The sequence below is a fragment of the Panthera tigris genome, chromosome C2 (genome assembly GCF_018350195.1).
Source record: "Panthera tigris isolate Pti1 chromosome C2, P.tigris_Pti1_mat1.1, whole genome shotgun sequence".
Classification (NCBI taxonomy): Eukaryota; Metazoa; Chordata; class Mammalia; order Carnivora; family Felidae; genus Panthera; species Panthera tigris.
In genome coordinates, this window is record NC_056668.1 from 3,676,995 (window position 1) to 3,701,756 (window position 24,762).

Consider the following 24,762-nt stretch of genomic DNA (forward strand, 5'->3'; position numbering starts at 1 on the left):
GACATTCGCAGGAGGGCCTCCACTGCGGTTAGGAGCTGGATGGGGTCGTGGCCCAGGAGACTCCCACGGCACAGGAGGGACCTTCTGAGGTCCCTCGGCTAGATGACAATTCGGCACTTGCTTGTATCAGCACACTGTGTTGATCAGAGGAGATTATGCGGAGCGGAGAGTTGCAGGACCCTCCTTAGGCAAATGTTACCTAACACTCATTGGGCAAACAGAGCCTGCATAAAATCCAGAGCCTGGACGGGTTCTCATCCCTGACTCGTGGTCTCCGGTAGAGCAGAGAGGAAGGTCACGGCCGCCATGGAGCCCAGGGTTCTCTGCGTCCTGCTGTTGGTGTCCACACTGGCCCTCAGTTCCTTGGCCCAGGGCCAGCTGGGTAAGCAGCCTTCTCCCCGCTTCACGGTGGGCACCAGACCTGGGTCAGCCCCTGGCGGGGGTGGGGGGCAGACACCGTGCGTCACAGTCCATGCGTTTGAGCCGAGCACTGTTCTGGGCCCTGGGAGGATTTTGGAGGGTGAAGGCAGGTGGAAAGCAGCGAAAGAGCAGAGGCCACAGAAGCTCCGAGCGCTGCTGGGAGGACGCGGGTGGACGCCCCAGTGGAAATCGCTTTCTCGTAGTTCTGTCATGCGACAGCGACGGTCCATTGAATGGACAGCAGCTTGGAAACCTTGACTTCCGGTCGAGCAGTGCCGGCCGGGAGGGGCCGCATCGCCCAGCGAGCCCCCCGCCCCCACCCCCAGCTGCCACTTCGCCCTCGGGCAGGGGGAGGGACGCAGAGCTGCGTCTGAACGTGCACGCGCATGTGTCCTCCTGACTTCACAGCCTCCCTGTGTGTGTGTGGGGGGGGGGCCATGCCACCTCCCCTCCCGGGTGCAGAGCCAGACCCGGGGAGCCTGCCATCCTGCAGGGGCCGCCCAGCCGGCGGGAGATGGTCCAGAACTTTCCCGCGAAGCCACGGAACCCTTTCTTCAGAGAAAGCTTGAGGCGATCCTCCCCTTCATGTGCTTTGCCGGGTCTAACAGAGGAACAGACGTGGGTTCGGCCCCTTCAGTTCTCGTGTGTAGGCCACACGGGAGCCCCGCGTCCCCTGCGCGGTCTGGCCACGTGATCTGGCTTCCATCACCAGCCCCCACTCCGGGTTAAAGCTGGCGCCCACCCACCCCAGCCCCTGCGTCTTTCTTGCAAACGGGGCGATGCCTCCGGAAACGCACCTTGCTCCCCCTCTCTCTTGACTGCCTTTGAGCACCCCGCTCCCCCTGCAGGATACCCCCACGGCCTCGTCCCCACCTAGAAGCCCTCCTTGCTTCGTTCAGTCTGGTCCCTGTCCGTCCCGTGCTTGCCCTCAGCACCCTGGGACGGACACACTGTGCCGTTCGGGGCATTTACTTGGCTTTCTCCTCCCTTAGGCTGCTAGCTTCTTAACAACGACTGTCCTATTTTTAGTTTCTGGGTCCCCAGCTCCCGGCACAGGGCCCCGCATGAGCTTGACCTTCACCGTCAGGTTTTGCTGTGCTAATTTCTGTTTCTAGCACGCACAAACGATGCTCCATAGGTGCTAAGCGGAGTTATTGTTGGCTGGAATGAATGAACGTATCCGTAAGTTCTGTCGGTGGGCGTGACGTTTACAAATCCCGGGCACCTTGCGATGGCCCTGAGCTTCTGTGCCTTTGCATCTGGAGACGAGGGACAGGGTGTCCCTCTTGTCCCCTGAGCCCCGAGTCCCCATCAGCGGCGCCAGCTGGCTGCCGATTCAACTGGAGAAGGAAGGCGGACGACAGCCCGAGACCTGACTTGGCCTCTTGTCCCCTATACGTTCAGAGACGTGCGTCGTGGATCCTCACAAGAGGACGAACTGTGGCTCCCCGGGAATCACGCCCTCCCAGTGCAAAGATAAGGGCTGCTGCTTCGACGACACTGTGCGTGGAGTCCCGTGGTGCTTCTTCCCCGTGGCCGTGGACAACCCGCCCGAAGGTAGGGCCGGGGCGGCTCTGGGGGGTCTGAAGGTGTAGGATGAGTGACGGGACGGCCCTGGTCCGCACTGCCGGCCGTGTCTGCACGCCCAACGGGGGCCGCGGGGTGGCCTTGGGGGGTGGCGTCGGGCCGACGTCGGGCTGGGGACACAAAGACCGGGCTGAAACGTCGCCCGGCGAGGAGTTCTGTCTGTTCGTGGCTTTTCTTCGCGTGGCTAACCGGAAGCCTCTGACGAATCCTGGTTGCTCCTTACCTGCCGCTTGGCTGCAGTGGAGCAAACGCCAACCACGATATGAGGCTGGAGCGAGTTTTCCAAGGAAATGTCCCCCTTGGGCTGCCGAGTCCAATTTCTGTGGTTCTTTACCTCTCACTGCCTCGCGCCTTCTCCCCCCGCCTCACCCTACAGAGGAGTGCTCCTTCTAGACGCGCTTCGGCCCAGCCTCGCCAGGAGCGGCCATGGCCTCCCCGGTGGCCGGGAGCCCAGCCCTCGGGGCCTCCGCACCTGCACCAGCGCTCACGGCGTGGACGGACTCACACACTCCCCTGCTCGAAATTGGCTTAAAGATTAAAAGACATGGGTGTTACTCGCGTTTTCAGTTCTTGTGAAAAACTGCACATGATTGGACTTTGCGAGGGCCCGAGGAGGGAATGACGCGCTCACCGTGCCACCAAGGCCTCCTAGGCGTGTGTCAGCGGTGGGCGTCAACCCATAAGCCTGCTAGATGGTCTCGGGCAAAGCTCGCGTCCTGGGGAGGGCGGTTGGTCTGGTCCCCGGCACCAGAGGGGTGGGCTCACCCCCGTGACATGGAGCCCCAGGCCTTTCCCCGGGGACCTGCCGCCCACTCCCCACCTTCCTTCTTACCTGACTCCCACTCTACATAAAGCGGAGGCGAGCACTCACTCTCCCAGCCTCTCGCAGCTGCAGGAGGCTGCGTGGCTTCCTTCTGACTCTTGAGGCACAAGGGAGTCTATTCCGAGGCTCTGGGGAGCGACTTTTCCTCCTTGGGAGAAGAGCTCCCTCTGGCGGTCCTGGCCAGGCTCTGCAGCCTTGCCTTCGGACGCTGTGTGCTCTGAGGGTGTGATGTGCTGCTCCAAGCAGCCGTTCTGTGCTAATGAGGAAAAGGCATAGAACTAGAGGTTTGACACCCCTGGGCTCCTGATTTGACTCACCCACCTTGAGACTTCATGTTGAGTAAACCCAAATGTCCCGACGGGTTAAACGACTGCTCGTTTGGTCTTCTGTTCCTCGACCACACATAACCAAGGCCCAGCCACCGTGGGGGGAGAGGGGTGCAGCGAACTCTCACCCAACGTGAAAGTCCTTCGGCAGAGTCCTCCCTTGAGCTGTTAAAGGAGCAGGCAATCTATCGGTTTCCTCCTTCACACCCAGCACTCCCCCCCGGCTACTCCCTAAGCCCTTGGTGTGACGCAGGCTCTCAGCGGAAGCTCGGGGTCCGTGTCAGGAGTGAACGGCAGGTGTTGCGGGGACAGTTAAAAGGCGTATCTTTCTGTTTTCGAAACCAACTCCCTTACAAATGATATCTCGTCCTTATCTTCCCAACTGACGAGGATGGGCGGGAGAACGTTTGCCAGTCTCCCGCGTGAGCAGGCACACAGCCCGACCAGCCCAGCCACCCTCCTGGATCACGGGCTCTCCAGAATCCGGGTCTGTGATAATTTCAAGGATGCAGCTGAGAGAAAGGAGGGGGTGGAGGACGCCTTCGCTCCTTCCCGTGTCACACGGGACCTAGCGTGCTGGACAATAGACGACTTCTCTGCGGGAGCCAACAAGCAGGGCATGTGATTATGAGATGCTCCCCCCCTCCGACTCCCCCAGAGGGCTGTGTGGCTCAAGCGGCACTTTCCGTGACCCGCTGACCGGGGGCTCCTTGATCGCAGTGCTCCCGTGGCTGGGAGTGTCCAGCAGGGACGGGCCTTCCTCCTGGCCCATGCACCAGGAGGGGCCCCGGACCGGGTGACTAGCTGTGTCCCCACCTTCCTTGCATTTCCCTGGATTTCTGCCCGGTGAGGGCGGGGTGGGGGGAGGGGCTGAAGGCTGGTAGTGTCTCCAGCTCCCCCTCCCATCATGTGACACGGGGAGAAATCCGGGTCCGGCATCGGCTGGGGACCATCCAGGATGCGTGGCTGTGTGATCTTGGCCCCACCATCTGGACTGCAGACTAGAGAGAGCCTGGGGACTCTGCAGGGATGGCCCTGCCTCCAGAGGGGACACGCGGCCTTCTGTCCCTGCCTGGGAGGTGGGGCACAAGGGAGGTTCAGTTTGGTCTCTGCTACTCTGTCCTTGTGGAAAATCGCACCCTGTCCAAGAATCCCGCCAGCAGACTACAGACGAGGGGAGGGCGAGAGAACACTCAGGCGGCAGCGGGGGTCCTGACATATCAGAGGGGTGGGGCGCCCCGAAGGCTCTAGGACTCGAACTGCCTTGGCGACACTCAGTGTAAGCTGCTCTGTGTCTCTTGGTCCCTCCGTCCCTTGGTGGCCCGCAGCTCCCTGAAGCTTTGCTGCGGGGGCTGGGGAGCCCGAGGGGTAACGTGGGCGCAGAGGCTGGAGCTGGGGTCAGGGGCACTGGGGGCGTGCGGCTTTCTCCTCGGGCCCAAGGAGGGAGGGTGCCTGGCAGAACAGAGAGGCTCTGCGGTGGTGACAGGGGCTGTGTCCTCAGCGCTGGGAACACAAAGGAGTCACTGCTTCATGGGTGGACCTATGGCCCCCTCCCGGCCCCCTCCCAGCCCCCTCCTGACCACCCTCCCGGGCCCACTCCAGCTCCTCACTGGACTCCTCCCGGCCCCCTCCCAGCCACCCTCTAGGCCCCCTCCAGCCCCTTCCTGACCCCCTCCAGCCCCCTCCAGCCCCCTCCCAGCCCCCTCCTGGCCACCCTCCCAGCCACCCTCTAGGCCCCCTCCAGCCCCTTCCTGACCCCCTCCAGCCCCCTCCAGACCCCTCCCAGCCCCCTCCTGGCCACCCTCCCAGCCACCCTCTAGGCCCCCTCCAGCCCCTTCCTGACCCCCTCCAGCCCCCTCCAGACCCCTCCCAGCCCCCTCCTGGCCACCCTCCCAGCCACCCTCTAGGCCCCCTCCAGCCCCTTCCTGACCCCCTCCAGCCCCCTCCAGACCCCTCCCAGCCCCCTCTTGGCCACCCTCCCAGCCACCCTCCAGGCCCCCTCCAGCCCCTTCCTGACCCCCTCCAGCCCCCTCCAGACCCCTCCCAGCCCCCTCCTGACCACCCTCCCGGGCCCACTCCAGCCCCCTACTGGACTCCTCCCGGCCCCCTCCCAGCCACCCTCCAGGCCCCCTCCAGCCCCTTCCTGACCCCCTCCAGCCCCCTCCAGACCCCTCCTAGCCCCCTCCTGGCCCCTCTGGTCCCCTCTTCGTCCCCTCCAGATCCCTCCAGGCCCCCTCCAGGCCCCTCCAGTTCCCTCCAGCCCCCTCTCCAGGCCCCGGGGCCACCCCCAGCCCTCCCCTGCCTCCCAGCAATAGGAACCCGGGGTGGCCTGGCTGTGGCAGCCTGGGGCCCCTTGAGTCCTTGAAGTGCCAAAGGGGGTGGGAAGCAGGCAGCTGTGGCAACAAAGCACCTTCGTGGGAACCGTTGTGCTGCTAAGGCGCCAGGAAGGACGTGTCTGTCACACGCGTGCACACACAAGCACGCACACTCGGCTCTTAAAGGGCCCCGGGGAACCCAGCGAAGGGGGCCATTTGGGGCAACCTTCCGTACCTTACACCGCTGGATTTCCGTCGGAGGAGAGGAGGCCACCTGATAACTGCTCTGTTTGAACACATCGCTTGGCAGTGGAAAGATTTGTATATTTTCTATGTCGTTTTCAGGAACAGGCAATGGAGTGATGTGTCTGCTTACAGTGATCTTGGTTTTACTAGACACGAAGCTAAAATGCCAGCTTGATCCTTTTAAACCCTGGCAAAGCTGTCCTTCCCATCCCGCTTGCTGCCCTTTTCCCACCAGCCTGGAAGCCAGCATCTCAGGGGACCTTCCAGAACTTTCCACGTCCTTGAAGGACTTCAGGAAGTCTCCCGTGGCAAGTGATTCACGTTTCAGGCGGAGTTGGGGGATCTCGTAGGTAGACAGCTGGCGTGGGAGAGAGCTGGTCTCCGTCAGCCCTGGAACGGACCCAGAATCTCGGAATGCACGACGGAGGAGCTCCCAGGAGAGGAGCGGGGAGGACGATGGAGAGGGGCCAGGCCAGGGCGGGGGCACGTCCTGACCCTGAGGCTGACGGGGCTGCGGCCCCGAGGTTCCAGTGACACCCTGAAGCCAGATAACCCTCTCCCCGCTTTCTCCTCCAGCTGGAGTCGGTGTGTTAGCTCAGGCCACCTCGGTGAAGGACCGCACACTGAGGGACAGCACAGAACGTGCTGGGGATCCTCTCTCTCCCCCTCTTTGTGCCCCTTCCCAGCTCGTGTGCTCTCTTTCTTTCTCTCAAAGTAAATAAATAAAATAAACTTTAAAAAAAAGGTAGACGGTAACCTGTGGGACATGTGACATGATGAAAGGGAACAAACAACAGAAATGTTGCCAAAAACAGGCAGGGCTGGAGAGGCCAGGCCACCAGAAGCAGACTGTGCGTGTCTGGGCTGACGGCTTTCTGACACCCCTCGGTCAGGTACCCATCGTGACTCCCGTCAGGGCCCAAATGGGGGTCCATGTGTCAACCCCAGAAACACAGACTAATGTCACGGCTGTTCTGCGGGTCACCGTGGGCTATGGCTGGGCGGGAAGCGTTCACCCCGGGTCTCTCCAACGAAGCCTGAGCTGGTGGTGGCCCCTGGTGCCATCCATGTCCCGGCCCCTTGCTCAAACGCCGATTCTGGTCCCGGTTACCATGCGTTGGTGGAAAGTCCGAGAACAGGACAGGACCTGTGAGTATTTCCTGACCCAGGATCAGGTGTGTGGTCCTTCTAAACCCACCTGCACCTCAGGCGAAATGTTAACCTGCCTCTCGATTTTCACACGCGTTACAGATGGATTACCACGCTCTGTGGCTTTGCTCCACGAGCCTTCCTGTTCTGTGTACCTGTTGGCGACCCTTTCTTCCGGATGATTTCCCACACAGGAACAGGGTTCTGTTCAGAAAGATGTTGAACTAAGCGCCAGACCAGGAACCAGTTCTTGAAGCCAAGTTGTGGTTTCAGATCATGTTTGTAGGGTCACTGACAAGGATATTGTTAGCTTAAGAAAACTCCTTCACCTTTCTCTGTGAGTTCGGGGAAAGGCGGTTGGTGGAAAGGTTCAGTGCCTGCGAGCCTGATAGGAAACATCAGCTCAAAGAGAGACACACACATGGCAAGCCCAGCACCGGAACTTACCGGAAGGTGTCAAGGGCTCCTAGGGAACAGTCACTCGTGTAGGGTCCGAGCAGATGGAAAGTTACAGTTGGCAACAGGAAGCATTGGCATTGTTATTAAGGGGATTTCTTAATTGTTCTCAGCTCGTAACATTGCTCTGAGCTGGCCGTTTGGGGGGTAGCAGATTGAATCGGGGAAAACCACACACAGCTACATACGTATGTGGTGCGACACGACTGAGTGACCTGAAAGTTGGGGACGTGTACTCTAAAGGCAAACGTTGAAAGGACTTTCAGTCAGTGCAGAGGACTTGGAAGGGCTGAGTTTACCTTCCTTGCAAGCCGACAGACTGCCAGGTGCTGGCAGAGGATACGAGATTCCTGGTTCAGAGGCAAAGGGCTTTGTTACTCATGGCAGAGCCCACAGCGTGGGCCTCAGCATCTTTGTGCTGCCTCCCTTTGCCCCCAAGTCCTCCTGGGGTGGCATGGACGGGCCCGGACGGATGCGGGCTCACACAGTGGGTTGCAGTAGAGGCGGGGAGCTCTGACCACTTCAGGGACTCCAGTCTTTTCAGGGGCAGGAAGCTTGCCTGCCTTTGTCCTGGAGGGAGGCATCGTATCTACCTTCCGTGGTTGTTTGCTGCACAAACATTGGACAGCTGAGATCAAGAGCAGTTTATGAGTCACATACACTCACCCCAGGGGGGGAGGACGTCACGCCGCACAGGGCCACATGGGTTGCAACCCCGGGAACAGAAAGAGCCCCGAGGGCTGTGGCAGGAGGCTCTCTGGAGGAACGAGAGAGGGTGGAGTGCCTTCAGGAGGTTCCCACAGGAGAGGGTGGCTGGCTTGTTTGAGTAATTCTGCGGCTGGCCTGGGAGGGAGACCCACCGCTCAGGGGTGAGCAGAAACCGTGCCTGGCCCCTTGATAAGGAGGGTTGTTTGGCCAGGGGGCCATATCTGTGGGAGCAGAGCAGGGAGGGGAACTTGAGCTTTGCCACTCGAAGCCCTCCAGTTCCACCAGATGCCAAGGCAGCGTGTACCCCTAAACCTTGATTGTAGGTCCCATACCGTATGGATCGTTAATGCCTCGTTCACATGCACAGAAATGAGACACTCGTGGAGAACTGTCTCCCAACAATGTGTACCCAATGTATCGTTTTCGAGACCAGATTACGGAAGGAGAGAAAAAGCAAAAAACAAAACAAACGTGGAGGCGTTTTTCAAGAGCAGATTACAGAAGAAGGAGAACAAACATCGAGGCGTGTTCCCGCAACATCTTCTTTCCAAATGAAATAAAATACAAATATTTCCCTCCATCTTTATTTTGAAAGTTCACTGTTAGAGAGTTTTAAGACTAGAATACGGGGTATGGAGATTTTTCTTTCATAAAGGGCCAGATAGTAAATAGTTCAGGTCTTGTGGGGTTTACAGTCTCCATCACAACTCATAAGGTCTTCCACTACGACGTGAAAGCAGTCATAAACGGGGTTGAAATGGGCATGCTGGCTTCTCATAAAGTTTTATTTAAAAAACAGACAATGAGCCCACGGGCCATAGTTTGCCAACTTCTATGACAGTGTATTATTCTTCCTTGATATGTAGTGACCTGTATGGTTCAAATATTTTTAAGTTTTAAGATTGGCCAGATCATGGCTTGTCTCAGCGTGGTGCCGGGTAAAACAAAACAAAGAACCCACTCAGATACCACAGAGACGTCTTCAAGTAATTTAAATCATTTTTAAAAATTTTCTAAACAAATTTATTTATTTATTTTGAGAGAGACAGAGTCAGGGGGAGTCGGGGAGGGGCAGGGAGAGAATCCCAAGCAGGCCCCACACTGCCAGCACAGAGCCTGATGCAGGGCTCCAACCCACAAACTGTGAGATCATGACCTGAGCCAAAACCAAGAGTCAGATGCTTAACTGACTGAGCCACCCAGGAGCCCCTAAATCTTTTTTTTTTTTTTTTTGATAAGTCTATGTATTTATTTTGAGAGAGAGAGAGGAGGGGAGGGGCAGAGAGAGAGGGAGAGAGAGAGAAAATCCCAAGCAGACTCCACGCTGTCTGTGCCGAACCCTAGTCTGGGCTCGAACCCACGAACTGTGAGACCATGACCCGAGCTGAGATCAAGAGTCGGACTGTTAACTGACTGAGCCACCCAAGTGCCCCTTCAAGAAATTTCAATCTTAACGGGAGTCTTTCAAAGAAATTCAAGGAGGAATTTTATCACACAGCACATTGAAAACGGTGCTAAAATTCATGTCTGTCTAATTATATCTCTCAAATATAAGTTATCAAGAATCTCCAATGTCATTCCCTCCCAGACTCTATCAGAATTCCTATCAGCATTGGTTCATTTGCTTATTTCTTCTCCCAGTTTTAGCCACGTTTTTTATTATATGGATGATTTTAGTTTGGGGCTTTAAAGATTCTATTATTTAGCAAGTTTTAAAATATTTTATTTATTTTTGAGAGAGAGAGAGAGAGAGGACAACAGAGGAGAGGCAGAGAGAGGGAGACATAGAATCCGAAGCAGGTTCCAGGCTCTGAGCCGTCAGCACAGAGCCCGACGCGGGGCTTGAACCCACAGACCCCAAGATCAGACACTTAACCAGCTGAGCCCCCCCAGGCGCCCTTTTTCAGCCGATTTATTGACCAGCACAACCAAACTGCCGACGCCTGCATGCTGAGGAGGGGGCTGGAGGATCCCTGCTCTTCTGGATTTGAGGAGATTGGGTCTGTAAATGCTGGAAGTAAAAGTACATTTTCCCCTGATGATAGTGTAAAAATGACATATTATTGGGGTGCCTGGGTGGCTCAGTGAGTTAAGCGTCCCACTCTTGATCTCGGCTCCGGTCATGATCTCACGATTCGTGGGTTCAAGCCCCGCGTCGGGCTCTGTGCTGACAGCGCGGAGCCCGCTTGGGATTCTGTCTCTCTCTCCCTCGCTCACTCTCTCTCTCTCTCTCAAAATAAATAAGTAAACTTAAAAATGTGAGATTTTATCTTACTCAGGTTTTAGGGGGCTTGTGACACTTTGAAAAGCATTTAAACTTCTTCATTCCATCTCTCCTCTTACCTCTCCTTGGGACACCTGCTCACTCTCTGTCTCTCTCTGTCTCAAAAATAAATAAAACATTAAAAAAAGTTTTTAATGACACACAGGTGCCAAGCAGGTGCCACGCTGAGTGGATCCTGCCAGCTGAGAAGGGGGCACTCACACCCTGCGTTAGAGGTCACCGCAACCTCAGCCAGAAACACGACCTTGAAAAGCCCCGGACAACAGGTTTGCAGGTGGCCGATTCTCTTGGCTTTTGTTACATGCCTAAAAAAACCCAAAACAAATGGTCTGAAATCTCTGTGCCTTCTTCTGCTCAATTTTGCTGTGAACCCAGAATGGTTCTAAAAATAAAAGCCATTTTTAATTTTTTTGGTGTATTTATTTATTTCTGAGACAGAGCACGAGTGGGGGAAGGGCAGAGAGCGAGAGAGACACAGAATCCCAAGCAGCTCCAGGCTCCGAGCTGTCAGCACAGAGCCCGACGCGGGGCTCGAACCCACGCACCGTGAGATCATGACTTGAGCTGAAGTCGGACGCTCAACCGACTGAGCCACCCAGGCACCCCAAAATCCATTTTTTTAAAGCGTATTTCTGCCTTTCTCTTTGAGGGGTATTCTTACTGAGTATAGAATTCTGTCTTTACAAATCTTTCAGTGCTTAAAAATTGTCACTCGGTTCCTTCTGGTTTGCACTGGCCCAGCGAGAAGTCACCTGACTTGTCCTGTATGTGGAGAACTCCAGCGGCCGCAAGGATTATATTAAACACTCATTTTCAACAATCCGAGCTTTGCCTGGATGTGCTTCTCTTCGTACTTCTCTTGCTTGGAGTTTGTTGAGCTTCTAAGATACGTGGGTTTAGAGTTTTCAACAGGTGTCCCCCCTAAACTGCTTGCCCATTATTTCTTCAAATACTGTTTCTCTCCTCTCTTGCACCCCGATTACATGACTGTTAGAACCCTTGAAAATGCCTCTGGGGTCACTGAGGTTCTATTCACTGTTCTCAGCCCCCTTTCTCTCTCTGCAAGAGTCTGAAAATTTTACACTGCGCTGGCTTCAGATAAACGGCCATTTCTTTTCTTTTCTTTTTTAAAATTTTTTTAATGTTTACTTATTTTTGAGAGAGACGGAAAGGCACAGAGTGTGAGTAGGGGACAGGCAGAGAGAGGGAGGGAGACACAGAATCCAACGCAGGCTCCAGGCTCTGAGCTGTCAGCACAGAGCCCGACTCAGGGCTCGAACCCATGGACCACGAGATCATCACCCGAGCCGAAGTCGGACGCTCAACCGACTGAGCCCCCCAGGCACCCCTGGGTCTATTTTTATTCCCTGTGTTTTCCAATGACCATGGGTCCTGTTTTCCAGCTCCTTCACATGTCTGGTTTTGTGCTAAACATCGTGGATGTAATGTCACGTGTCTGGGTTTTGCTGTCTCCCTTAGTAAAATTACTTGCTTTTAGGACTTGTTTTAAAGTTCCGCGAGGACGGGCATGGAGCGCCTTTGCTCTAGAACTGGATCAACCCTGCTCTTATGGCATAATGTGGCCTGAATGTTTGTGTCCCCATAAGATTAAGGTCCTAACCCCCGATACGATCGTTGTTTGGAGGTGGGGCCTTTGGGAGGTAATTAGGGCCAGCTGAGGTCATGAGGATGATGTCCTCATGGTCTGACACCAGAGCTCCCTCTCTCTCTCTCTCTCTCTCTCTCTCTCTCAGGCAAGGACACAGCGAGAAGGTGGCATCTGCGGACCAGGAGGAGACCCCTCCCCAGAACCACACCCCCCTCATGCAGGGAGCCTGATCTTGGACATCCAGCCTCCAGAGCTGTGGGAAATAAAGGTCTGCTGTTCAAGGCACCCCGTCTGTGGCGTTTTGACGTGGTCACCTGAGCCGGCTAAGAGCCGGCCTTCTGTGTCCCTGCTGAGTGCCCAACACGACCAATGGGCTTTCTCCCACTGTCAGAGCTCGGATGATTCCCGCCCTGTGGCCACCCCGCTCGCCCTCCTCGGGGCTCGTTCTTTCCCCAGCAGCTGCTCCCACCTGCCCTGTGTCCGCGTGGGCAGCTTGGTTCTTTCAGTAAAACCCCAGGGAGACTCCCCCCCACTCCTATTTCCGGAGCGCCCTCCTCTCTGGGACCCCTCCCCTGAAATCCACTCCCCCCGAGGCTTCTAATTCAGCCTCTGTCCCCGCAGCCCGGCGAGTCTGCCTGCTGCCTATGGTCCAGCCGGCACCTGCAGGCAGAGAACGAGGGTGATGGAGGGACGCCCGCACCGCTTCCTTCCCTCGACCTGCCACTGCTCTGTACATGCTCAGCACCCGTGCCCGCTATTTCCTACGTTTCGAGTTACCTGTGCCGGGAGGGATGGTCTGGGACCAGTTTCTCCGCGAGAGTCGGAGGCAGCGATCCCCACGAGGGACGTCTGTGGAGGTTCCCGTCTGTTGGTACCTGTTTTCTGTGCGAACTGAAAGACGATATCACCGCTGCAGTTTGTGGGACGGAAGTGACGGGGGTGGAGAAGAATAACTTCAAAGGCAAGGGTCCGTACCGGTGAGGGCCGGGATCCGTGCAGATCCCGCACCGACCGTGGCCGCAGTCGGAGGCGGACGTCCGGTGGGTTCAGCGGGTGCAGTGGGCCTGGAGACAGTTCGCGGATGGGCGCACCGCCGGGCACCAGGGCGACAGAGCGGCTGCAGTGGGGACCGTGGGGAGCAGGCTGGGAAGGAGGGGCGGAGGAAGGGCCGGGCACGATGGCTCACAGAGGGAACGAGAGGGACCGAGGGGTCCCTGGGGATTTGGAGAACAGAGAAAACGTTAGAAGCTTAGGACCCCTGAACGGAAAGGACATTGACGTGTCTTCTTTCCGAGTGGAGTGTGGATCCCCGGTGTGCTCGTGGGAGACCCGTAGCAGACACGGAGTAGGGAGGGGTGTTCCTAGAGATGAAACCACAAGCGACTATGAGTTTGGATGAGCTGCCCACGGGGACGTGGGACGCGGAAGCCAGCAGGGATGTTGCTAAGTCTTGGCGTGAAAGGAACACAGTGAACTCGGTGCTGAAATCCTGGACAGAAGTGACCGGCTGAAGGTCGGCAGATGACGTAGGGCAGGGGCATCGGAAGTGGTGCAGGTCACAGCCTGCTTCCCCAAGGAGCATGCTTTTCCCACGCACGTGGAGACATCTGGGCACACGGCCAGCACCCAGCCCCCCCGGCCCCCACGAGCTCAGGTGACGGGCACGCGGCCCCCAGGACTGTGTGGATGCTGAGTGTGCACATCCTGGGGCCGGACTGGGTGGGGCAGGAGGCCTGGAGCACAGAGGACGCCGGGTTTGGGATTCTGTGCCTCTCTGGGTCCCGGGCGGCTGGACCTGCGACTCGCAGATGGGTGACCCCCTACAGGACCTCAGGCGGGAGTGGGGAGGGGGTCACGACCTCCTCTCTGCCCTCCATCTCCCCTCTTTGTCCCTTGGGGTGTTTCCCCCTCCCTCCCCTCCCCTCTCCCTCCGTCCCAGGCACGGACTCTCTTCCCCGGAGCGTTTCACCTCTGCGCGTGGGCAGACTTCTGTCTTGAGGAGACAAAGCGCTCCCATGGAAGAGAAACCGAGGCGTTTCGGGGGTTGCTGAAATGAACCTGTTATTTTACTCACCAGCCCCGTGTCCAGGGGGAGCGGCCCCTCCCCGGGACGGACACGAGGAGACACAGGAGACAAGGGGCTGGGGCTGGCAGAGGCGTCCCCGCTGCCTTGGAGGTGGGGTCTTCTCCATGTCTCCTGCTGGCTTGGTCATTTTCCCCAGTAACCTTGGGCCTAATAGTTAAAAAGAAAAAAAAAAATCCTGTAACCGCCTCCTTTATCAGGAGACATACATGGCTTATCCCTTCCTGGGTGTGATCCCGTGAGCGCCCAGTGCCAGATGTGCACGTGGCCAGTTTTCCACGTCGGCATCCTGGTATGACCTGGCTCCCGGCCCAGGGCAGGGGGAGGCCTGGCCAGTGTGCCCGCAGCCCCTGGCGGAAACCTCGTATTGTCTCTGGAGCAGCGGGTTACCTCAGCCCCTTTTCCTAACAAAGGAGCCACAGGGCTGGTGCCCCAGGGGACACAGGAAGGTTATCTGCACTTGGTGAGCAAACAGAGAGCAGAATATAAAACGGCCCGTGGCAGCGGGCGCTGTGCATTCTGCCCTGGGGCGCAACATGGACATGGGACCTCGAGGCGTCCGGCTCCTGGCGGTTCTCCTGGTCCTGGGGCTGTGGGCCCCGGCAGGGGCCCACAAACCTTGTAAGTGAACGGCTGTAGGTTGTCCTGTGTCTCTCGGTGTCCTTGACCGGGCGACGGAGCACTGGGGCCAGCGAGCCCCGAGAACCTTCTCGCGCACCCCCAAAATGCAACGGAGGTGTGCAGACTGCGTGCTTTCTGCGGTGCCTCCCTTGGCCTCGCTGGGTCTCTGTGCTCTTGGTTGTTGCCCTCAAAGCGCCGGGGTGGGGTGTGATGGGCTCACTTGAGCGCAGAAGTAGCTAAAAAGGCACCCCGAGATTCGTGATGTGGGCTATGCGATTCGTGCACCCTTCCCGCCATCAGGAAGGACACCCTGATGACGGGGGGCTGTGTGGCACCTCCAGGAAAGCCATCCTTCGCGGACAAGGTCAGGGTGAGCACAGGAGCCGGGGGGCCAGCTACGGAGAAGGGCTGGGAAGGGGCCCCCAGGGTGTCTGGAGCCCACGTTGGTCACCTTTTACTCTGACTTTTCCTAGGTCCTCTGTCGGCCCTGTTTCCAGAAGGTTTCTCCTTTTTTTTTTTAACTAATAAAATAATTTCTGCAGATGCCCTTTCTCAGAAGGGCATCACGTGGTTCAAATACAGGCAGGATGGGACTTTCCTGTTTCCCTGCGCGGCCGCAGGACCCACGTGGCAGGCGGGGAGCACGTGTGGTTCAGGCTGACCGAGGCTCTCTCCACAGCCCCCTGCCGGTGCTCACGGATAGCCCCCCACAAGAGGGAGAACTGTGGATTCCCGGGCATCACCAGCGACCAGTGCTTCTCCTCTGGCTGCTGCTTCGACTCCAGCGTCGTGGGGGTCCCCTGGTGTTTCCACCCCCTCCCGAAGCAAGGTAACCCCCAGGGGGAGCTGGCCCTCTTCCGGCGCCCTGACCGGCTTCCCAGTGTGTATGTGTGGACCCCCGCCTGGGCCAGCCAGGAGGGAGGAGAAAGGGGGCCCTGGCCCGCTGTCCACACCCGGAGCCCCCAGGGTCAGCCACTTGCCCTTCTGCAGACTTTTGTGAGAACCTGTCAGTTTTACTGTATTAGAAGGAAAAACAGCTCTCAGGGCCCTCCTAGCTGTGCAAGTACGACTTCAGAAGGAGCTTCTAAGGGCAATGAAGGCATTTCATAGGACGGTATCCACATGACCGCTCATAGACCTTAAATGGTAAGAGGCTCAGTTAAAACTGCCAGGATTTTCCTTTGAGAAGGAGTCTGACGTCAGTGCACCTCAGCAAGATACCAGGTCTTTCATTCCAAGGTGTGCACAAGAGAAAGTCGCGTGTGCATAGCACTCCGTGTGGGTGGAACTCGTGCCCGCGGCCGCCCATCCACACCGCCAGCAGCTGTGGGTGACGGGCTCCCTGGGCGTTGAAGGGGACAAGACAGACGGGTGGTTGTTCGCCGGGGCCCTCCCGCTGGCGGAAGCGGGGCTGGCTTTCAGCACCTCGGCCAGATGCTCCACATGCTCAAGTTCACGGTACGGTGGGTCGGCCCGTCTTACAGATGGGAATATCGGGTCCAGAGAGGCGAAATGGTTAACCCCGGGCCCCAGAACCTCTGACGTGCGGCCTCTGTGCGGATCGAAGGCGGCCGGCCTGGGGGTTGTAGTCCGGCGGCCCCCGCGCACGCCGAGGCTGAGGTCCAGCGCATCCCCCGGGGAGGACGGGAAGAGAAGTTGCCGTTAGCTAGCTGCCCTAACCGGGTCTCCGTGTCGCTCCTTTCCCGGTTCCGGGGGCCGCGTGACCAGCGTCGGAGGAGTGCGTCATGGAAGTCTCGGCCCGTAGGAACTGCGGGTACCCGGGCATCAGCCCCAAGGAGTGCGCCTCCCGCAAGTGCTGCTTTTCCGACAACATCTTCGAAGTGCCCTGGTGCTTCTTCCCGATGCCCGTGGACGGTAATGTCCGTGCAGGTCGGGGCGGGAGCCGGGGCCGTGGCGGGGGGCTGCCGGGCCCCGAGCCGACTCTGGCCCCCCCCCCCCCCCCGCCATCGACACCAGGCCCCTGGGCCCCGTGGGGGCCAGGTCAGCACGAAACGGCTCTGAGGGCGAGTCCGGAATGCTGTCCACGCTGACGGCCGCTTTTCCAGAAGCCGAAAGCCCCCAGGCTCCCACTGTGGCTCGCGTGACGGCCGCAGGGAGCAGGTCACTTCAGTCACGCCCCCGGGTCCCGGTGCGGCTGGTGGCACCGCCCAACTCACTGTCCTCAGGCCACCGGTTTGCGGTGCTACTTACTAAGGGTGGTGTGCGGTGCTGGGGGCCGCGTGGGGGGACGTGGGCCTCCCCCAACCCCCGGGGCCTTACTGCTCCCTTCACGTGGGGGCCGCAGGGACACGTTCTGCCCACGGCTGCCTGCCCAGCGCTACCCCAGGAGGGTCTGGCTGCCCCCTCCCCATTAGCTGCAGCGTGTGTCCTGACACTGCGTTTGGCCACACCAAGGAAAGCTCAGACACTTTCCCAAAATGGGCACCGTGGCCTTGACCGTGCTGGATGGTCTTTCCCCGTTTTGGAACCTCAGGGTCCTCTGGAGAGTGCAGCCTTCTCTCAGACTCGTCCGAGCGATGCCTTCGCTAAGGGTCATTCTGGACAACTGCCATTCCTGGGGTGGGGGTGGGGGGGAGAATGGACCCCCCCTAGAAGTGTCCCCCTTCACCCCCCAGAACAGGGGTCCTTCAGCAGGAAGTCTATTGACAGGAGCCCCCGGGCTCCCCCGGCCCCCCTAACGCTGCCCATTTCAAACCTCCGCCATTTCCAATTTCCAGACTGTCATTACTAAGAGGAGTCCCTTCCGAGGACCCAGCAGCTCCCTGGATGTCTGGAAATGAGGAATACTCACCACCACATCTCAGGTTTCCTGACTTCCTGGCTTTCCTGAATCGGCCTTCTGTCCTTTCCACTGGTTCCACATACAACTCCTTCAAATAAAGAAAATCCTTAAAATCTGCTAAATTTCCTCTTGGCTTCATTGAGGCAAAAGCGGAGAGAGGGGGAGAGGGAGTGTGTGTGTGTGCAGGTGAGAGGGCGCACGGCTCTGATTCTCTCATTTGCTGCTGGAACAAGGGTCCACCCGGCACACGCAGGCTGCGCCAGCCGCAATCAAGGATTGTGTGCACGGGAATTTCAGAAACCACAACCACTCCTGTTCCCGATCACTTGTATAAAAACTCAAGTGCCTTTAGCCCTGAAAACCTCTTGGTGGGGGGGGAGCGCCTCGGTGGCTCAGTCGGTTAAGCCAACTGAAACTTTGGCTCGGGTCACGATCTCGCAATTCGTGGGTTCGAGCCCCGCGTCGGGCTCCGTGCTGACAGCTCAGAGCCTGGAGCCTGCTTCGGATTCTGTGTCTCCCTCAGCCCCCTGCCCCGTCTCAAAAATAAGTAAATATTTTTTAAAAACTTAAAATTTAAAAAAAAATAAATAAAATTTTAAAAAAGTCTTGGAGTAACACATAATTTCCGATCATAGTTACAAAATTGCTTCGCTTGTATCAAACGCGTCCCGGACCGTGGCTTCTGCACGGAGGGTGGGAGCCACCTGTTCATCCCGCGTGTGGGGCGGGGTGGGCCGGCTCAGCGCCCCCCCCCCCCCGCCACCCAGCGACACTTTCCCAAAATGGGCTTCCATGTTTCCCGGCCTCCCCCTCTAAGTGCCGAGGTCTGAAGCCGTCCGGAGAGGAGGCTGACAGCTTCCATCGTATCAAGCCAGCCCGGAGGAAGGTTTGGGCGCAAAACCTCGTTCTACGGGTCTCCACGAAAGGGTCCCGGCATTCTTCAGTCGGGCGGGAGTGCGGGCGATGACACAGGCCAGTCTTTCTGTGGCCTCTCCCTCCTCCCCGATGCCGCCTCCAGCTTGAGCCCACCGGCTTAGCCAGGGTGTCACCCACTGGCCCGCCTGCCACCGTGGAAATCCAAGGCCTCTCCTTCCAGGGCTGGGGGTTGCCCAGGGTGCCCACTCTGCATTCAAAGGTAGGAATGCTCAGAAACGCCTCTTCAAGGAAGGACCTCGGCCCACATCACCTCTCGGGACGCCTATTTTGAGTCAAGCCGAGTCAGCGTCATATCTTGGTCTGGCTTACAACACGCCCGTGAGCTCAAGGAGACAAGGGCTCCCGTGGGACCGGGGTCTCTGACACAGGACAGATGGGCTGCGGAGACGGACCCTGGCGCCTGTGACGTCACTCACCACAGAGCACCGTGTCCCTCACCGTGTACTTCACGCCGGAGGCACAGCCGCGTCAGGCCCCGACCTTCGGAAAGGGTCTTGCCCCTGGACTGGAACCGAGAGTTTGGGGTTCTGCTCCCGGAACTGGCACAGGGCCGCCTTGCCTGCAGGGCTCGGGAAGCTCCAGGTCTCATGCCCTCCGTGGGCCTTTCCTGGCCCGCCGCTCCTGTCCTCGGGCCCTCTGCACCCCTCGGCGGGCGCGGGAACGTGGCATCCTTCTCGGAGCTTTCTCGTGCCCCGCCCCCCCCAGCCTCGCTTCCTCCCGGAGGGTCTCCTGGTGCAGCACGCCTTACCTGGAGGAGCGGAGCCTACACCGCCCGTCTGATGACCAAGGGTGGATTCTTGAACAGCGGCCATGGCCTTCGCCCTGGGCTCAGGGGCTTGGCCGACTTACCCCGTGTCAGATACCCTGCATCCTGCTCCACCCCTGCAGATTGCAGGCCACGGCGGGGCACCCCACCGTGGTGGCTGGGGCTGTGCTCCCTCCTCCCCCTCCAGATGGGCCACGGGAGGGTCCTCGTTGTCCCAGGAGCAACAGCTGGTGACATTCAAACCCACCCCATGAGAAAAACCAACCTTCCTTTCTCCTCCTCCGATGAGGTCGTTCCTTCACCCCTTTGCCGTGTCTGCTTCTCTTTCCCTCCTTCCGCCTCCCTCCCGTGGGACCCCGCTGGCCGGGCAGGGGTGCAGAGGGTCCAGCGGTTGCCCCCAGAGCCCGAGCAGAGGAAGGGGAAGGCCATCTCCGGCCCTCGATCCCACCGTCCTGGTCTCTGGCTTCTCAGTGTCCTGCAGGCTTCTTCCTGGCTGGTTCAGGTAACAGGTGCCGTGACAGGTGCTCACAGAAGAGGGGACCGGCCAGCCTTTTGGCAGCGGGAACAGCAGAACGAGCCACAGGGCACAAATGGGTTGATATCCCATGTGTGTGACCTTGGGGGGGGGTTCTCTTATCTCTCAAGATCTTCCGCTTTTCTGTTTGTAAAACATAGGTAGGAGTTAGATTCCTAGCCGTGTTGTGGTGGGAATTAAAACCGATCTTTGTGAACTGCCTGGTGCCGGGTACGCTGTGGGCTCTTTCGGGAGAGTCTGGGCAGAGGTGACCGTCTGCTCTCATCCTGACACCAAGTGGGGTCATGTAGGAAAGCCCGTCCCCACGCACAGCAGCATGGCTGTGTCCAGAATGTGGAGGGAGCCTGACGAATACGTATCTACTCCTCGTATTCACGACACCGTCACCATGTCCTGAATATATATGTGCGGCCGATTCTCTGTTCGAGGTTCCCGAGGGCCTCCTAACCAATTTCATCAATGACCAATGTGACGGTGCTTGATGTGTGTGTCTGCTTAAAGACAATTTATTTCAAATGTATTATTGACTCATTAGCATTGAACCCACAGCCAACAGCACTATAACTCATGCCCGGACGTACCTCACATGCACACCTGCTTTCTCTGCACGGCACGACACGACCTTCTCGCCCACAGGTCGCACTTCCCCACTGTGCACGGGAACCGTTTAAACAGCGAAATCAACGAAAAGCACAAAGATGCGAAAAATGCAGTACTAAATCGGCCATGAAAGGTCTCCTGTCTACAGTCTGAGAGCTGTAATGAGAAGGCACAGTGTCACCTTGCCGGACCTCGGCTGGCAGTGTTCGTGTCACAAATAAACATTAGCCAGCAGGTGAATTTGCACATAGGGGATCTGAATTATGAGGATCGGTTATATATTTATCATAGGTATTGCATGCTCAATACGCGGATGTTGGAGGTGTGGTTTATACAGACAAATACCCCTCGCTGTTGCCTTGAGGTCCAGGGGCCCCGGGCCCCCCCCCCCCGCCCCTTTTGCTTAAAGAAAGAGAAGGAAAGACCACAGCACAATCTGAGCCTCCGTGGGGAGCCCTGGAATCGGGCTGTGGCAGTGAGAGCATAAGTATCAGATCTCCAAAATACATATGCTGCACTTATGTTCTATATGATTTCTGCTTCAAGCTCAGTTCGCAGCTGTGTGACCTTGAGCAAGTTACGTAGATGTTCTGTGCCTAATTTTACTCGTGTGCAAAGTGGGGGTATTGACAGCATCTTTTCTAAATTTTATTTGAAGGAGAGAGAGAGAATATCGTAAGCAGACTCCAAGCCCAGCCCAGAGTCCCATGTGGGGCTCACCCTGGGATCATGACCTGGGCTGAAATCTCAATGGACTGAGCCCCCCAGGTGCCCCCAATAGCATCTTGTCGTGAGGAGTCAATGAGCCAATTCGTGCAACATGCCGACCGCAGTGTCAGGCACATAGGAAGGGCTCAGTGAGAACGTAATGCCAGTTACAGTCATTGTTGAAGCCACAGCCCAGCAGTCCAGGCCCCACCAGGAGACAAATGTGTCCCCACTGCCTCAGGACACAGCTCTCAGACCCTCCACGATCCTGCCTGCTGATGCAGGAGGCCAGTCCCTCCAAGTCCCCTCCCCAGGGCTTCTCCTGTGGCCCTGGCTGTGCTGTGGTCCTGGGGGCAGTGGTCCCTGTCCCAGGCACTGGCCAGAGGTGTTCCGGGGAAGAGGGCTTTTTCGGTCCCATCACCAGCTTCTCACAGCCTCTGTCCCCTGCCCAAGGCTTGTCTGCCTCTAAGTGAACATCTGTGGGAGGTTTCCAGGACATTCCTGGGAGTTTGCTGCCTTTCCCCACGGCCCAGATGGGTTGGGAACAGAGGGGTAGCCTCTGTCCACAGCACCCGGAAGAGTCTGACCCCTGCTCCAGCCCAGCCGGGCTCCCCTGGCAGCTCAGACAGGGACGTGCTGATACCATGGCTGGATGACCAGGTTTCTACAAGGTCCCATGGCTGGCCGACTCCATGATTCCCTGTAGCCCAAAGAGAGCACAGAACTTCATAGGTGCTCAACCTTCATCCGGCACAGGCAGAAACGTGGCTTGGGGGAAAGGAGGACCGCTCTGTTCTGTTTGTCCCACTTGGGACACAGGGCTAGTGACTAGAAGGACCTTCCGGCCAAGGACGCTCATGCAGCTCCCACGCCAGTCCTCTGGTGCCCTCTGCTGACCACCCTGGGAGCGGACGTCCCCAGCATTCACCCGTCGGGCACCTGTGGGTTTCCCCAGGCGGTTGCCAAGATTTGGTGTCTGACCACACAGCCTCCCAATGTCAAGAGAGCGATCTCAGTAACAAGTGTAAGTTGCTGAACTCATAACGTAAGTCAGATTGGACCAGATTGAGTGATGTGGGCTCACAAAGCCGAGATTCTGTGTCCGACAATGCAGCTGGAGGGGGCGGTGGGGGGTTAGAAAAGGCTCTCTTGTGGCTGGAAGACAGTCATGTGTCTGCACATGGGAGGGGAAGGAAAGGGAGGTGGGAGGGGAGAGAGGAGGGTGGGAGAGAGAAGGGCAGGGAGAGGGAAGGAAAGGGAGAGGGGAGGCAGGGGGAGAGGGACAGAGGGGAAGGGAAAGAGGGAAGGGGAGGACCGAGACCCAGTCTCTCTGACCCTAATCCTACCAGATCAGGGTCCTACCCCTATGGCTTCATTTAGGCTGAATTACATCTGTCAAGGCCCCCGTGTCCAAATACCATCAACCTGAGGGGCAGGGCTTCGACATATGGGTTTGGGGGCACCACTCAGTCATAGCATCAGCCCTCAGCTCACTGACTTGACACGAGTGATGCTGATAATTGTAACGGTTGTACCTTAAAAGTTTGTTCTTTTTTTTCAAATCAGCTCTATTGAGGTATAATTCAATACAATAAAACGTGCCTAATTTAAGTGACTTGATTCGGTGAGTTTTGAAAAACGTACGCGGTCACGGGAACACTACCGCACGAAGGTGCCGAGTTCCCTCCGCCCTTTGGCGGTCGGTCCCCGTCTCCCACCTCCAGCGCCGAGAGACCGACCGTCCACGTTCTTTCGGGACAGTCTTGACTCCTGTGGATTTTCACGAGTTGACCGAAGAGTGTGTGCTCCTGGGCCTGTCTCCTTTCACCCGGCACCGTGCTCTCGAGACGTATCCCGGTCGCTGCGGGTAAAGGGACTCCTTTCCATCGTCCCCCCACCGCGGGGACACCGCACGCTGCGAACGGCTTGCCAGCTGCTGGACACGTGGGCGGTTCCTGGTTCTTTACTGCGAACCAAGTGCTATGGATGGTCTTCAGTGGGCTTTGGGAAGACACCTCTACTCATGGCAACTATCTGGTGGTCAGATTGCCACGTAGTGTTCTGCTCAGCTTCCTAAGAATGTAACAGACTGTTCTCTGGGGTCATCGGCCGGCTTTGCCTTCCCGGGAACAACGTATGAGGACCCCAGGTGTCCTCCTGTCCTCGCCAGCACCTGCCGTCATGTGTTAATCGTAGCCAGGCTAGTGGATGGGATACAGTATTTTATTTTCATTTCTGTCTCCCTGGCAGCCGGTGATACGGAACATCCATTCGTTGGCCCATCTGTGTGTTACATCCTGTCCTCCGCGAACGCGTCTGCTCAAACCTTTACGCCATTTTACTCAGGGGGCTTTGTGGTCTTTATACCGAGTCGGAGCGCTCTTCACCTGTTCTGCAAGCGAGTTCTTCATCGGGTGTGTGTTGTGCAAACGCTCTCCCCCAGTCTGCCAGGTACCTTTCCGTTTCCTTAACAGGACCTTTCAAGGAGCAAATGGTTTTCATTTTTCTGAAGTCCCGCCTTCTTTATGACTCACACTTGATGGGTCCCCGCTCAAACAAAATCTGTCTGATTCAAGGCCACAAGGACTTGCTGGTGTATATTCTTCTAGAAGTTTCATAGCTTTTGCATTTTGGGTCTAGGACACTGTTCAAGTTAACTTTTCAGTAGGAATGTGGCTCCGATTTCGGCTCAGGTCATGATCTCACGGTTTGTGGGATCGAACCCCGCATTGGGCTCTCTTAACTTGACTGAGCCACCCAGGCGCCCCTACGCTGTTGTGTTTCTCAAATGAAACACGTATCTGAAATAAGAGATTTTTATATCAATTTACTTTATCCTACTCCATACAAACTTATTGGTGATTATTTTTTATAATTCCATCAGAAAGGGTTTGGGGCTTTTTTTTCCCCATGTAAAGTGTTCACAGACAGAAGGGTTGGCAAGGGTTGCTCAGTCTGCTTCTACGCTCCTTCCACTCTCGACCCCCATCACTCTCGACCTCTCACCCCCATGCGTTACTCATTGACTCTAGAATCTGAACTTCTGTGCTTTGTGGCGACACTGTTCTGCAAAATGCACCTCGGCACACTGGGCGTATCGAACTAGGATCCAAATGATCCTCGTCGTGGCAAATAAACCACGCAGGGCTCCCGTGTGCCCGCTCTCAGTTTGTTTCACCAGGTCTGCAAGAGCCTGATGATAAGAAAGTGCTCATCCTCTGCGGATGGTTTTCCATTCGTATCCGAAGCCACTGGGCGCGTGCTGCCTAGCTCACCTCTGGCCTCAGGGCGCAGCTCTGTGGTACAAGGTTCCCCCCCAAGCGCGTCCGGGTGACGCTCATTTCCCCATCCTCCGTCCACAGACCCCGTAGAGCAGGGGGGAGCTGAGCAGCCAGCGGCTGCCAGCTAAGCGGGGGCGGCTCGAGACAAGAGCGGGAAGGTCAGGTGAGGCCAGGCGTCTGCTCCAGGACTGTCCCCAGCTGCTCCGGGCATAAAACTCAGGGGCTTGGTTAGCGAGTTAGACCAAGTCCCGCGGAACTGAGTCACGAGGGACCAAGAATGCTTATCGTCTGCACCCCCCCGATCATCACAGTCGTGGTAAAGCAGACACAATGCGGGTCTCTGTCGTGCCGGCGACGACCCCGGGCGCTGGCAGGTGGATGGTGCTTCGCCCACTAGGTTGTGCCGAGCGTGGCTCCTCGAGTCACTCCACCTCGGAAGGAAGGCATCACGGTTATCCATCAGGAAACCGCGGCTCGGGTGTCCAGGGACACCCACGAAAGCTTGA

The 24,762-nt window shown here is 57.5% G+C and overlaps 2 protein-coding genes across 2 annotated transcripts; both read left to right on the forward strand.

Annotated features, from left to right (window-relative positions):
- Window positions 1-230: 230 nt before the first annotated feature.
- On the forward strand, window positions 231-2,460 carry TFF1 (trefoil factor 1). The gene is made up of 3 exons (XM_007089700.3): window positions 231-382; window positions 1,825-1,977; window positions 2,384-2,460. The coding sequence occupies exons 1-3, from the start codon at window positions 307-309 to the stop codon at window positions 2,398-2,400; spliced, it is 246 nt and encodes an 81-aa protein (XP_007089762.1). The 5' UTR covers window positions 231-306; the 3' UTR covers window positions 2,401-2,460.
- A 12,051-nt stretch (window positions 2,461-14,511) lies between these two features.
- On the forward strand, window positions 14,512-17,547 carry TFF2 (trefoil factor 2). Its single transcript, XM_007089699.3, has 4 exons — window positions 14,512-14,627; window positions 15,307-15,456; window positions 16,356-16,502; window positions 17,366-17,547. Exons 1-4 carry the CDS (start codon window positions 14,543-14,545, stop codon window positions 17,377-17,379), a joined length of 396 nt encoding a protein of 131 aa, XP_007089761.2. The 5' UTR covers window positions 14,512-14,542; the 3' UTR covers window positions 17,380-17,547.
- Window positions 17,548-24,762: the final 7,215 nt, after the last annotated feature.